The 13,476-nt window shown below is 44.8% G+C and overlaps 1 protein-coding gene across 1 annotated transcript in view; it reads left to right on the top strand.

Moving 5' to 3' along the window:
* LOC146569214 (scavenger receptor cysteine-rich type 1 protein M130-like) overlaps nucleotides 1-13,413 on the top strand; it is a 13,787-nt gene extending 374 nt beyond the window's left edge. The window contains exons 2-9 of the mRNA XM_085283464.1: nucleotides 83-247; nucleotides 1,175-1,315; nucleotides 1,769-2,428; nucleotides 11,120-11,425; nucleotides 11,498-11,779; nucleotides 11,861-12,196; nucleotides 12,362-12,444; nucleotides 12,557-13,413. Of these exons, the coding sequence (XP_085139590.1) occupies nucleotides 83-247; nucleotides 1,175-1,315; nucleotides 1,769-2,428; nucleotides 11,120-11,425; nucleotides 11,498-11,779; nucleotides 11,861-12,196; nucleotides 12,362-12,444; nucleotides 12,557-12,610 (2,027 nt within the window). The 3' untranslated portion in view covers nucleotides 12,611-13,413. The remainder of the gene's footprint in view (nucleotides 1-82; nucleotides 248-1,174; nucleotides 1,316-1,768; nucleotides 2,429-11,119; nucleotides 11,426-11,497; nucleotides 11,780-11,860; nucleotides 12,197-12,361; nucleotides 12,445-12,556) is intronic.
* The last annotated feature ends 63 nt before the right edge of the window (nucleotides 13,414-13,476 follow it).

The raw sequence follows: 13,476 nt of genomic DNA on the forward strand, positions 1-13,476 counted from the left end.
GTTCCTGTTGAAATGCATCTTGGGGTTTGTATTGATCGTGCTTTATCACTCTCCACTTCTTGTTTCCTCTTTCGCGTCACAGGAAAAGCTCTGACACACATCCTCCGTAACCAGTTCAAACCCAATGTGGGAATGCGTCCAGACTCCAAAAAGATTGCTGTTCTGATCACAGACGGGGCGTCTTATGATGACATAGAACTTCCCTCAAAGAATTTGAAAGACAGCGGCATTGAAGTCTTTGTTATTGGTGAATAATTTCATTTTTCTATTAAGTCTTAACCATTAAAAAGTGTTCTAAAAACAGTTAATGAAAAAAATGGTTTAAACCCCTTTAACTAAATCTGAAAGTCTAAACTTCAGTAACATCTTGATGGGCGGCCCCCTCTACCAGCTTATTTCCCAGTCCCAAAACCAGTCCCAAACAGGGTCATGAACCCTGCCTGAAACCTTGAGCAAAGCCTATTTTAATCCTAAAAACCTTTAAAAACTTACCTGAAACTGTTCCAAACAGTAAGATTTAATTTGCTTCAGCTGTTGGAATTACAAGTTCACAGTGCCGGAGCCCAGCGTGCTACAACAGGCTGCCTCACACCAAAGACAACCCTGACACGGGCTGCACAGCTTATATACTGTGACAGTAACTGTGACTGTGGGCAGTCCTCCCCGGTTCAGTCCTTCCTTCTGACCTCGCCTTGTGTCTGCTTCTCCTGGAATCAGAAAGACAGACACAACACACACCCTGCATAGCCTTGATTATCTAATATTATCCATTATTCTTCTGCTGATTCTAAGGCCCAGTTCAGGGCCTCGTTTGGACTTCCTGACCCAGAGACTATTCTAACCAGTATCATGTGTATGTAAGCATGCTGCAAAAACCCTCCTTCACTCTATGTCTTCCTGCAATATTTCAAATCCAGACAATAGCGCTGAATGAAGCTCTCAAGCCTCAAAACACAGAGCGCCGACCTGTTTATGAGCACATTCGCATTATGTATACATTAAAATAAAACAACAATTCTATAAACCACAATTTTTCTACTCTAACCATGCAAGCATACGAACCCCTGCCCAGAGTAGAACTGAGTCCAACCTGTCTGCAGGACACTGGTTCCAAATATGACAAAGCCATGTAGCTCACATGTTAAGCAGCAGTACTGACACTTTTGTCTTTCAGGTGTTGCAAAAGTCAATGTGACTCAACTGAAGTTGATCAACTCTGATCACAATAAAATTTACATAGTCAAAGATTTTGACAGTCTCCAGGACATTGTCGTCGAACTCATTATCAACGTCTTTAAAAGTGTTAAAAGTCTAGGTAAGTAAAAAAACATTCCTCCATTACAACGGTGCATGTTCGAATGATACTGATGTTAGCATTAGTCTAAACAGGCCGAGGCAATGGGACAAGTATGTGGATCCATGCATTTGAAGGCAACATTGGCATCAGTGTGATCCAGCCAAAAAGCTCTAGGCTGAGTTTCCAGTAGCTATTTTTTTCTGTTACTAGTCATGGGCAGGTGTGACTGACTGCTAACTAACTCACAGCAGAACCAGGAACAGGAAACCATCAGCTTCTTTAAATTTGAGAAAAGAAGGAAATGTGCATAAGGTAACCGCCTGACTTTAAGGGTGTACAGCCTCCTTTTTTTCACAGTGAAGCTGCACCATGGGGTCCTTTTGCATGTTCCCAAGACTGTGCTACAAAAGAAACATTTACTTTGTTTCAGTGTTTTATTGGACCGCTGTTTGATTTCTCTGATCTCTGCAGACTCTGTCAGGCTGCTGAACGGTTCCAGTCTGTGTTCAGGCGGACTGCAGGTGAAGTCTAACCAGAGATGGTCCTCAGTGTGTGAAGCTGACTTTGACCTGCAGGATGCAGAGGTGGTCTGCAGGGAGCTTGGCTGTGGGCCTCCTTCGCTCCTCCGGGGGGCGCTCTATGGAGAAGCGGAGGCTCCAGTGTGGAGCAGAGAGTTCCAGTGTGGAGGCCATGAGTCTGCTCTCCTGGACTGTAGAAGCTCAGGCTCAGCTAGAAGCAGCTGCTCACCTGGCAAAGCTGCTGGACTCACCTGCTCAGGTAGAAGAGGAGCTGCAGCTTTGGTTCAAACTCACTTTGTTCTTTCACTGATGACTCTCCGCTTTCTGTCAGAGCCTGTCAGGTTGGTGGGAGGAGCCAGTCGCTGTGCAGGTACACTGGAGGTGAGACGAGGAGAGTGGAGACCAGTGGCGATGGATATCTGGAACCTGAAGGATGCAGCTGCTGTCTGTGGACAGATGAACTGTGGTTCTGCTGTTTCTGTAGGAAATACTCAGAGTTCTTCACAGAGATCGGTGTGGTGGATGGAGTCACACTGTGTTCAGGCTGGATACGCTCTGAAAGAGTGCGCATCAGCAGATCGCTCTTCCTCCACCCTGGATATCACCTGTTCAGGTAAGTCTGTCAGAGACATCATCTAGGACGGTGAAGTTTCTCGTTACCCGTCTCCTCTGTGACAGTGACCGTGGTAGAAGTTCACTGGACGTGTTCATGGTCTCCTCGTTTGGTAGAGACACTGTAATCTGACGGTCCTGAGTCCAGCATTGTTGAGCTGATTGTGTTTAGAAGGCCTTTTTGGTTTGTGTGTAAAGTATAATTCAATTGCAGTTGAAGCTGTATAATGAAACATGAAAGTTTTGAGTGTTTTTCATGGTTTCATTGCTTATTTAAGTTAATTCTTTAAATGCTGATGCTGTGTAAACAATTTTAAAACTCATAAAATGAAATAAAAGACACTGAACAAATTATTCATCTAAACAACATAAAATGTTTCCAGTTTAGCAGTTCAGTGTGAACGCCAATCACGACCTTCGGCATTCAGTGTGTTTCTGATGCTTTTACTTAGAATCAGAATCTTTATTGTCATCGTCACAGGTGCAACGAAATTAAAAATGGTCCCCGATCACTGCATCATCCCTAACGATATCAAAATATAATTAAAATATAAATAAAACAATAAAACTCAATAAATAAAATAAATAGAATACTTAAAGTGCTAATAAGAGACATCAACAAACATTCACATACATGCTTCGGTCAGCGCATAGATTAATACAAGAGTGGCATGATTGGCATTTTTTTTGTAGCAGCATTCAGACGTGTTACTGCAGTTGGATAAAAGCTGTTTGAGTCTATTAGTCCTTACACTGATTGCTCTGTACCGTCTGCCTGAGGGCAACAGTTTAAACAGGGAGTGCCCAGGATGTGAGGAATCTTCTATGATGTTTTGGGCATTTTTAAGACAGCGGCTGTTGTGTAGATCTTCCAGTGTGGGGAGGGGGCAGCCAGTGATCTTTTGGGCGGTGTTAATGACCCCCTGGAGTGCTTTCCTCTGAACCCCTATGCAGCTAGTGTACCAGATGCATATGCAATAGGTTAGTACACTCTCAGTGGTGGCTCTGTAGAAGAATGCGTCCTTCATTCCCCCGAATTTGAAGGATGGGTCAGGTGTGTCCTTCATGACCCACCATATCCCAGAATTCATAGCGCGGCCCAGCCAATTTCAGTTTTCAACAATGGCGGCCGCTACTAAGTTTTAAAATTACTCTTATTACTCTTTCTGGGTCACAAAGTAAACTTTTAACATATTTTCAGGTGAGAAAGTAGCTGTGTAAACTTCAAATATCTGCTCGGTTTATCAAGACGTCGCATATTTGCAAAAGTGCACCAACTGTTTCGGAGACGTCTGTTACCCACCAGCTCGACAGCTGACCGGGGGGTTCAATGGTCACTCGAGCCGGCGAGAGCAGCGGACTCCCAGCTTCATCGTTTTCAGACCCCCGCTGTCTTTCACTACTCAGGTTAAACATGATATAAGTCACTCGAATAACTTAAAAATTTTATTGTTTGGCTTTTTTCTGTGTTTTATTTGTTCCTGAGTAAATCGGTTTGGCTGAGATCAAAGTTATTAGATTAAATAAAACCTTATTAATCCCTCGGGTGGGTTCCTCCGGGATTTTCACACAGCTGAATAAACGTCAAACGTCAAAGTGTGAGACGGTCGAGAATTCACGCCCGTGTCCTGTTATATTTTAGACAGCAAGGAGCAGACGGCGAGTTTATTAAACTCCACCGACACAGCGGTGACACAAATCTCAAGGCTAGACCGTCCCATTTCACAGCCTCGCACTTCCGGCCTTCTCAGTCTTCGAAGGACCTGGCCCACGTCGACCGCGAAGGCCGGGTCCTCCGAAGGATGCAGCCTACGTTTTGGGACACAGCTCCAGAGTGATGTTATCCCTCCTGAGAATTCTCAGGAAGTCTCTGTTGGGCCCATTTCAGCAGCTCGGAGGTGTTCGCACTCCAGGAAAGGTTCTCCTCTATGTTGACTCCCAGGAAGTGGAAGCTTGGCACCCTTCCTACACAGTCCCCGTTAATGAATAGTGGTGAGATCTCTGCCTTTTTCCTTCTGAAGTCTATTATGAGTTCTTTGGTTTTTGAAGTGTTGAGGAGGTTATTGGCCTTACACCATAACGACAGCTGCTCCACCTCGTCTCTGTAAGATTCGTCACCCCTGGAAATGAGCCCCACCACGGTGGTGTCGTCTGCAAATTTCACAAAGATGTTGCTGTGGTGGACATGAGTGCAGTCATGTGTAGAGCAGTGGACTGAGCACACAGCCCTGGGGTGAGCCAGTGCTGAGGCTCAGGGCTGAGGATGTGTGATGGCCAACTCTGACTCTCTGTCTATGGCCTGAGAGGAAGCTGTTGATCCACATGCAGGTGCTGTATGGAAGCCCCAGGTCTTGTTTACAACAAGAGTTTAGTTTCAGCTCTGTCGTTTCAGTCCACGACCAGACAGATTTCCAGCTGTCTCCACTCTGCTTGGAGCATGATTACTGGATGGGTTTCAGGTGTCCTGCCAGCCTCTGTGGCACTACCCCTCAAGCATGGTGCACCATCCTTCCCTGCAACGGACCCGTAGACCAAACCTCCGCCACACACCCCCGCCGTCCAACTGAGGCCAGGGAGCACCCCAGCGAGTGGGAGAGAAAATCCGCTACTACCAGCTTGGCCTATGGACCACCTTGAATTTAAAGGGGTGCAAAGAGCTCAGTGAAGCGCTGGAAAGTTGTTGTGGTTCCGAACAAGCCAAATGGAAAGATGACACATCTGCAAACCGCTGCTGCTGTACAGCAACATCTGCTCCCTTGGGCTGTGTGAGATGGTAATAACAATCACCCTCATAGTCAACATCACCGACTCGCTGTGTGACCACAGAGGCTCCTTAACACTTGGCGAGTAACCTTGAGCTAGAAGAAGGGAGTAATACAAGCACTTTATCTCTGGGTGAAAATTGCTTGAGTCTAGCCACTCTGTTCTACAGGCACTGCTGGCATTCCTGGACCGGGAGCAAATTTTTTTGTGATAACCTTCCCAGTTTTCTTCAGTCAGGTCCAATAAGCCCCGTGGCTTCCGGCCATTTCAAATTAGAGAAAACCCAGTGGAGGTCTGGGGCACCTCCCATGCTGCAAACAATAGAGGGTCTAACCAGAGATCCTGATTGTGTTCATCCTTGTGAATGGACTTACGAATCATGGATTTTAAAGACTTATTCAGCCGCTCCACCTGTCACTCCATCAGTCTGAGGGTGGTAGACACTGGTCTGAACAGATGAAATGCCCAGTAATTCGTACAATTCTTTAAGTGCATGAGACGATGTACCCTGGTCAGTCAGTATGTCTTTCACAATGTCGACTCAGGAGATCACCTGAAACAGTGCCTGTGCTACACGCTTTGCAGAAATGGTGTACAGCAGCACTGCTTCAGATATAGAGTTGCATAATTGACCAGAACTAATACAAAGTGATATCCGCATGCACCATCGAAATTGCCCAATAAGGTCCATCCCAATGCACTCAAATGGGACCCCCATTAATGGTAGTGACAATTAATGGGAGCCGGTGGGGCCTCACGAGAAGCCCCTGCCATCTCCTCCAACCCAGAGTCACCACTGAGTCCAGCACAGACACTACACACTGCACAAGGTGAGTGCTTCCCCCACACACTGTCCCAAAATGTTATTAAACCCCAGCCAATCTGTCCCCAGAATTAAGAGATACGACAGGCGTGAGCTAACTGCAGCCTTTACATGTGTTTTGCCCTTAAACTTTATCTGCAGCAGCACTATGACATATTTCTGAACATCCCCATGCACATATCTGACCTCCACCCATTCTACCTCCAGCAAGGTTCCTGGTTAACCCAGGGTTTGGTGGACCATGGTCTTCATGCAGCCCATGTCTGGAACATTGTTCCTCCTGGACCTGGGAGAGAGTGTTGGAGCCTCAGTGATACGGGAAGCCTAGCCCACCTCCATCAATGGACACTCCCGTCACTGGTGTCCCAGCCGCCCACATCTCCAACACTTCTGTCTCTGTGTCTGTGTGGCCCTACGTGGGTCGCATGCAGTGCCTACCGCCACCAGAACCTGGGGAGGCAGATCGGGGAGAAAGGGGCTAGTGGGCCTTAGCTGCAGCAGCTGTTCTGTCACTGAAAGATTTAGAGCATGATTACTGGATGGGTTTCAGCTGCCCTTCCAGCCTCCCTGGCACTGCTCCTCAAGCCTGCAGCACGTTTAAAGTAAAAACCTTACATTTTGTAAAATGGATCGAATTTAAAAGAAAGAAAACAGTTTGCTGTTCAGATTTTTCAGTTGTAAGTTATCAAGCTCTCAAAAATAAAACTGCATTAGGATAATATTTTTGATATTTAGACAGAACTCATTTCTACCAAATCCAGCCTTAAGGTATTTTTAATAATGATTCCTAGAAAAATGCATACACTATTGGGCTTAGAGCCACAAATCGACCACGCCCAAAAAAGTGCTATAAAAAATTTATATATTAATATTTTATTCCACTTTAAATTAGCCAATCTTTTAGACCTACTTCTCCTTGAAATATTCATGTCAAGTTTTAATTACATTTCGCGGATTTTAACCCTTTATATCCCGGTTTCGTCACATGAGCGCACTGCTTTTTTTGCCCCAAAAAATATAAAACTTGAATATTTTCCAAAAAAAACATTTGAGGTAATATTCAATTGTTATTATAATTAGGCCTTTAGATGGACTAAAGATTGGCACCAACATTCATTTCGATCGCCTTTTAGTTTTTTTTTTCAGGACCAGAAAATGGTCTCCAGGCGGCAAATGCTCCTCCTCTAGGCCGAAATAAGTGCATGTTGCCGGGGTAAGTCGCGACGATTACCGGGGCACGATCACCGGGGACCCGTTTTTCCAGCACACACGCCCGATACCACGTGACAACAAATACGTCATTTCCTGTTGACTAAAAAAAAAAAAGCACCCTCTAACGGTCCTAGGGACCAAAAAATGGTCCCGCCCAATCAGCGGGCGAAGCCGCTGCTGCACGCCGGAAATGAGGCTTCATTTCCCGCAGGTCTGTTTAAGCAGCCCGCTGTTTTCCAGCCCGGGGTCAAATGTGGAGCAAGGGCGCCACCCGGTGGACAAATAAAAAAATTACAACTCTAAGGCCCGTCCTGCAAAATGAAAATGAAAGTTAAACATCTACGATCCCTTTGACCGTAATTAATTTGCAGTGAAAAATAGCGTTTATAATGGGTTTCAATGGGGCACAAATCGACCACTAAGCACAATAGTGTAAGTTTGTCTGTAGCTTAGCCACTGAAGCTAATTGAAGGAAGTCAGACTTGAATTTTGAAATAAAATCATATCAAACTTTTTTTTGGAGAATTTGGCTATAGTCCATTCAACACTGTGCAAATGGCATTTAATCAAAATTTGAAAATAGCCACAAATCGACCCAAGACCCTCCATTAATGGCCTAAAATTTTTGCATATATAAAGCACGAAATATGATGTTAATCAATGACATGATATGTCATTGAGGCATGAGGGCATCTCTTGACTTAATTGTGAAATAGTTTTGAACCAATAGCACGTACAAACTCCAAAACACAACGGAAATGCTCCAGGATCCTATTGGCTACACAAGCCAGGAAGTACCAACGACCGATTTGGTGTGTGGTAGTAACAGGTAAATGAATTTTTTTTTTATTATTTGAATATATATATATGAGTGCTTGTGTATAAATACACAAATAATACACATATGCTTTCAATTGTGTAATTTAAGTGATCTAGGTAGCTCTGTGTGGAAGTTCAGTTAATGCTGGAAATGTGTTTTGGAGTTTGTACGTGTTTTGTCTCTAGGGGCCACTGTACTTTTATTTATTCACTCTACATAAAATGTAATAAATAAATTATGAAATATAAAAACCAACTATTTACATTTCAACTTTTAACTAGAGATGGCACGATACCACTTTTTTATGTCTGATACCGATATGAATCTGATATAGTGTTTTTTAATCAATAAAACTGTTTTTTTAATATCTTGCTGCATTTTGTATAAGTTCATACTCAAGTTTAAATAAACAACAACACTGAAGCTATCCTGTTATACCTGTGTGTGAAAAACACACTGCACTCAAAATATTTCATAGTTCAGCAAAACTGATCAATCTAATAAACTTAAACCTGCTCCAGCCTCCCTACTCTGGTATTTTAAAGAGTACTTAGCAGAAATATTAAGCAACCTAGCTAACAGGGCTGCAAACTCCCAGCAAAAAAATAAAATAAAAAACATAGTGAACCCCCCCACCGTCCACCTCATGGTGCTTAATCGACGTAATCAACTTGATGCAGCGTGAAAAAAATGCACAGAAATAAATTATTTTTCAAGAATAATTAAATAGATTCAACATCTTTCTTCTACAGAACTGCAGACTGCACAGATGGTTCCCAAAGTAAAAAGTACTACAGCTTACTAGGGTATATTAGACTTAACAGTTACTATATACAGTGATGGACTTCTATACATTTTACATCAGATTAAAACTTTGGCTGTCAGATAATTATTTATTAAAAGCTCGACATTTTAAATGAGAATAAGAAAGAAAAGTATGTCTTTGTGCCCCCTTTTCCCTGTTCATGCCCTATCGGCCCCCATGGCTAAACTTTGCTAGATCCGCCCCTGCACAGTTACCAGCCGTCAGCTGTAGAAAAAGATCCTGGAGTAGAAAGTAATAATAAATACATTCTAACAACAGCTGATCAAGCTTAAACGTGCTGCTGTTGTTCAGCCGCTGGTTTCCTCTTTCTGCTGCAAAGTGGACCAAAAGCAAAGAAGAGAGACGATCAGCTGATCATTGATCAGTTTCAAAGTAGCAGCAGGAGAGAGAGAGAGAGGGGGGCAGTCGCTCCATATATCGGTGTTTAAGCTTAACGTGGGAATGCTTTACAAACACTCAGAGATGGACTTGCACACTTGCTTTACTTCTCTCTGGGATCACTTCCTCGGAGATGAAATGCTGGTTTGAGGCTACAAACACACACAGCTGCTCTATCACGTGACCACACTGCTGCGACGAGCTACGGTTATGAGCAGAGTTACCCGTGTGGGACGTTTTGATATTTAATGGATCGATTACATTTTTTATTTCTCTCCGCTATCCGATCCAGTGATTTAGGTCAGTATCAGACCGACACGATACGTAATATCAGCTCGGTCCATCTCTACTTTTAACTATTTCAATTTTCAGCTTTTTCATTTGAAACGAATTTAAAGTGAAACAACACAACACACTGCAAACAACAACACAACTAAATATAAATTAAAACTGTGGGGAAATGGCAGATCACAGACACATATTCTGGTCCTGCCCATCCATACGACCCTTTTGGTTGGAAGTTTCAAAAATAATACCAAAAGCACTGGGCTTTAATGTGAGCTGTACATTTGTATCATTGTATCTGAGATGTTTTGCAGATGATTTAGTTACAGATGATGTCTATCTCCTGAGAATTCTTTTGGCATCTGCGAGAAAGGCTATAACAACGCGCTGGCTTTGTAAAGATCCTCCCACTATAAGTCTTTTTATTTCTATAGTGGAAAACATCAGATTGATGGAATGTATGACTTTTACCCTGCGAATTCAGGGGGGCTTGGGAAGGAGACGGAGAAAATGGCTGGGCTCTACAAACTGTGGCAGCATTCTTTAATGCATAGAACTTACAATACTATAGTATTTATGTATGTATGTGCATGTATTTGTCTTCCAATGACCTCATAATATTTTGTTTGTCTGGGTTTTTTCTTTCCTTTTGTTGTATAAAAATGTTTCTAAATAAAAAGTAATCATGTTGCATTTTTCCAGAATTTCTGAGCGTAGCAAAAAGTCCATCTCATGGCCTCTCCAATGTCCATCAAGTCCCCAAGTTTTGCTTCACCAACCACTGAAGTTACCCACCTCCTAACCCCCCTAGTAACAGTCTATCTACCAGACCACATCACTTCATACCTTTACAGTCGGTGTCAGCAGTAAGAGAGAAGGGATGATGATACTGGAACACGTCCATCCCCAAGTTTCTAACATGGTTGCTTTGGGTTGTTTTTGGCCCTGTTCTTCTCCATGTTGCAGCTGAAATACGATTCAAAGATAGGTTTTGAAGACAGAGGCCTCAACCAATATGTTCTCCCTACAATCGCATAAAGTTGGTGTTGTGTGTCAGTGTGTGGCTGGCAGTGTGGACCTAAACATGAAGATTGACTTTTCCACAGGGGCAAGATTAGGACAGAAGACACAGGGACATGACTGGAGGGACAGGCGGGGATACAAAATAAACTTAGACCAGAACTAGACAAGAAACAACATTTTAAACTATGAGTAAATAAAGAAAAAAAGAAAAACATAGCAAGTAACCAAAACATCAAAGCACTAGGCCCAAAACAGAGAGATCCTAACAGCCGGGTTTACGAGGGATTTGTGAAACGTCTGATCCAGCTCAGCAAATATTCAAGATTCAAATATGTGTGTGGATAATCTGTCAAGATGGGTGGGCTGACAGAGGCCACAATGGGAAAACTGCTATGAGTTTAAATGTGGGGCCCATAGCAGTTTGGGCCTTTTTGGCCCCGGAGGGAAATTCTTTGGGCACCCTCAAAGGAGTTTGGCCCACTGTTGATGTAGTACTTGTACCTTTATAGTTTTATTACTTTTTAAGCTTTTTCTCTTGCCTTTCCTGTCTTTGTTCCTGCAGACTCTGTCAGGCTGCTGAACGGTTCCAGTCTGTGTTCAGGCGGACTGCAGGTGAAGTCTAACCAGAGATGGTCCTCAGTGTGTGAAGATGACTTTGACCTGCAGGATGCAGAGGTGGTCTGCAGGGAGCTTGGCTGTGGGCCTCCTTCGCTCCTCCAGGGGGCGCTCTATGGAGAAGCGGAGGCTCCAGTGTGGAGCAGAGAGTTCCAGTGTGGAGGCCATGAGTCTGCTCTCCTGGACTGTAAAAGCTCAGGCTCAGCTAGAAGCAGCTGCTCACCTGGCAAAGCTGCTGGACTCACCTGCTCAGGTAGAAGAGGAGCTGCAGCTTTGGTTCAAACTCACTTTGTTCTTTCACTGATGACTCTCTGCTTTCTGTCAGAGCCTGTCAGGTTGGTGGGAGGAGCCAGTCGCTGTGCAGGTACACTGGAGGTGAAACAGAGACTGTGGAGATCTGTGGAGGCCTCAGGCTGGACCCTGACGGATGCAGCTGTAGCCTGCAGAGAGCTGGACTGTGGCTCTGCTGTTTTAACAGGAAGGAGAAATGCATCCTGGGATGGACCAACGTGGAAGATCAAACCTGACTGTGTTAAATCTGGATCTACACTGAGGGAGTGTGCCACATCATCCCAGTCATCCACCGTCCTGGAGCTCATCTGCTCAGGTAAGAGACTTGCTGTGAGCCAACAGAGTTTAACATTGAACGAGTCGAGTAAAGTTCAGCCAATCACCTCTCTGTTTACAGACCTGCTGGTTCAGCCAATCATCTCAGCGTCCTTCTCGTCCAATGACGGGCACTCCCAGGTCCAGCAGCAGGAGTCTTCTTGGGTGTTCAAAGGCTCCAGCTTCACCATCAGCTGCTCCATCCAACCTCAGTACCCAGGAGGCTCTTTCCAGCTCACCTTCACCTCCTCCAATACCACCAACAACTACACCCTGCCAGCTGTCAATCACTCTGCCCACTTCCTGTTCACTGCTGCAGAGCCCGCCCACCAAGGAACCTACAGCTGTGTTTATCACGTCTTTGTGTTTTCTCATAACTTCTCCTCCGAGAGCCGTCAGCTGTCTCTCACTGTCTCAGGTGAGCTGAAGCAGAGTGGAGCTCAGGTATGAAACAGCAGCAGGTCCCACCTGACGTAGGCTCAGATGGAGTCAGAGATGTAGGCGGGGCCTACCTGATGTTTGTGTTTGATGCCAGCTGTTGTTCTCCTAACATCTAATGTGACGGCTGAGTGTGTCTCTTCAGATCCAACAGTGTTTGTCATCAGACTGCTGCTCCTGCTGCTGCTCCTGCTGCTCTTCATCTCTGCCGTCTGTTTCAGCCATAAGGTACCGTGCACACGTCTGCTGATCAGAAGACGCTCTGGAACGAAGCTCTCGGCCCGTTTGAAGAGAGCGGCGACTCGCTGACTCACACCTGTGTGCTGCTGTGTCTCTGCAGGTCACCGGGAGGCAGGAGCCCCGCCCACAGGAGGACCCGGAGCTGGATGGTTAAAGCTGGCAGTGTCCAGAAAAGCAGGCAGCTCAGCAGCGCCTCCACATGGTGGAGGAAGTGTTTGCATCCTTCACCACCGTGTGAACATGAACTGCAACCACAGTATCACTTATACTTTTGCTTATGCTGTGTCATGATGGTTGTGATTATAAGTTTTGTATTCATATTATATTGTTAAGAACAAAAAGTTTAACGTTTGATGGTATCGGGCACGTCGGGCACGTGTGAGCTGGTGTTGGGGCTGGACAGGTGAACTAAACCTTTTAAGCTGGAGCTCACCACAGGACACTGTGCTCAATAAGTTCATTCTCAGCATGACAGCAAAGACGTTCCCCTGGAGCTGTCCGATCCATCCACCAAACATGGTCCCACTTTCTGCTCGCTACTTCAGCATGCATGTTTGATTACAGTGCTTTGTCTGTAGGTTACATATTAATGTCATTTTTACTTGTCCATACAAGAGCCAGGAGTCATAAAGATAGTGTCCTCCATCAGCATCTCACAGCACGTTGTGCAAAGCTTTTGCAGCATCAGCCTCAATAAAACATTTCCAGCTGGAAGGTTTCCTGAGAGATGCTCTGCAGTAACCATCTCCTCATGAGCTCGGTGTGAGGTGACCCTTCTCCAGGTACTCGCTGGTGTTCTGGTTAAGCTCATCAGCAAAAAGCTGAATAAAGCCATCTTTGCACACGGGCCTGGTCGTACAGTTGGAGCATACACAGTTTGCTCGGTGATCATTACTAGACAACTCCTCACAGTCAGATCCAAACAGTGGGATCAGCCCGCCAGAACAAAAGGCAGAAACAGCCAAAGGTTGGAGAAGTATCCAAGTATAATGTTAACTCTGCTTTAACCTTGCAAATATG

Source organism: Mchenga conophoros, linkage group LG8, assembly GCF_057382185.1.
Source record: "Mchenga conophoros isolate Kocher_MC1m ecotype Shallow Benthic linkage group LG8, M_conophoros_male_GT1.1, whole genome shotgun sequence".
NCBI lineage: Eukaryota > Metazoa > Chordata > Actinopteri > Cichliformes > Cichlidae > Mchenga > Mchenga conophoros.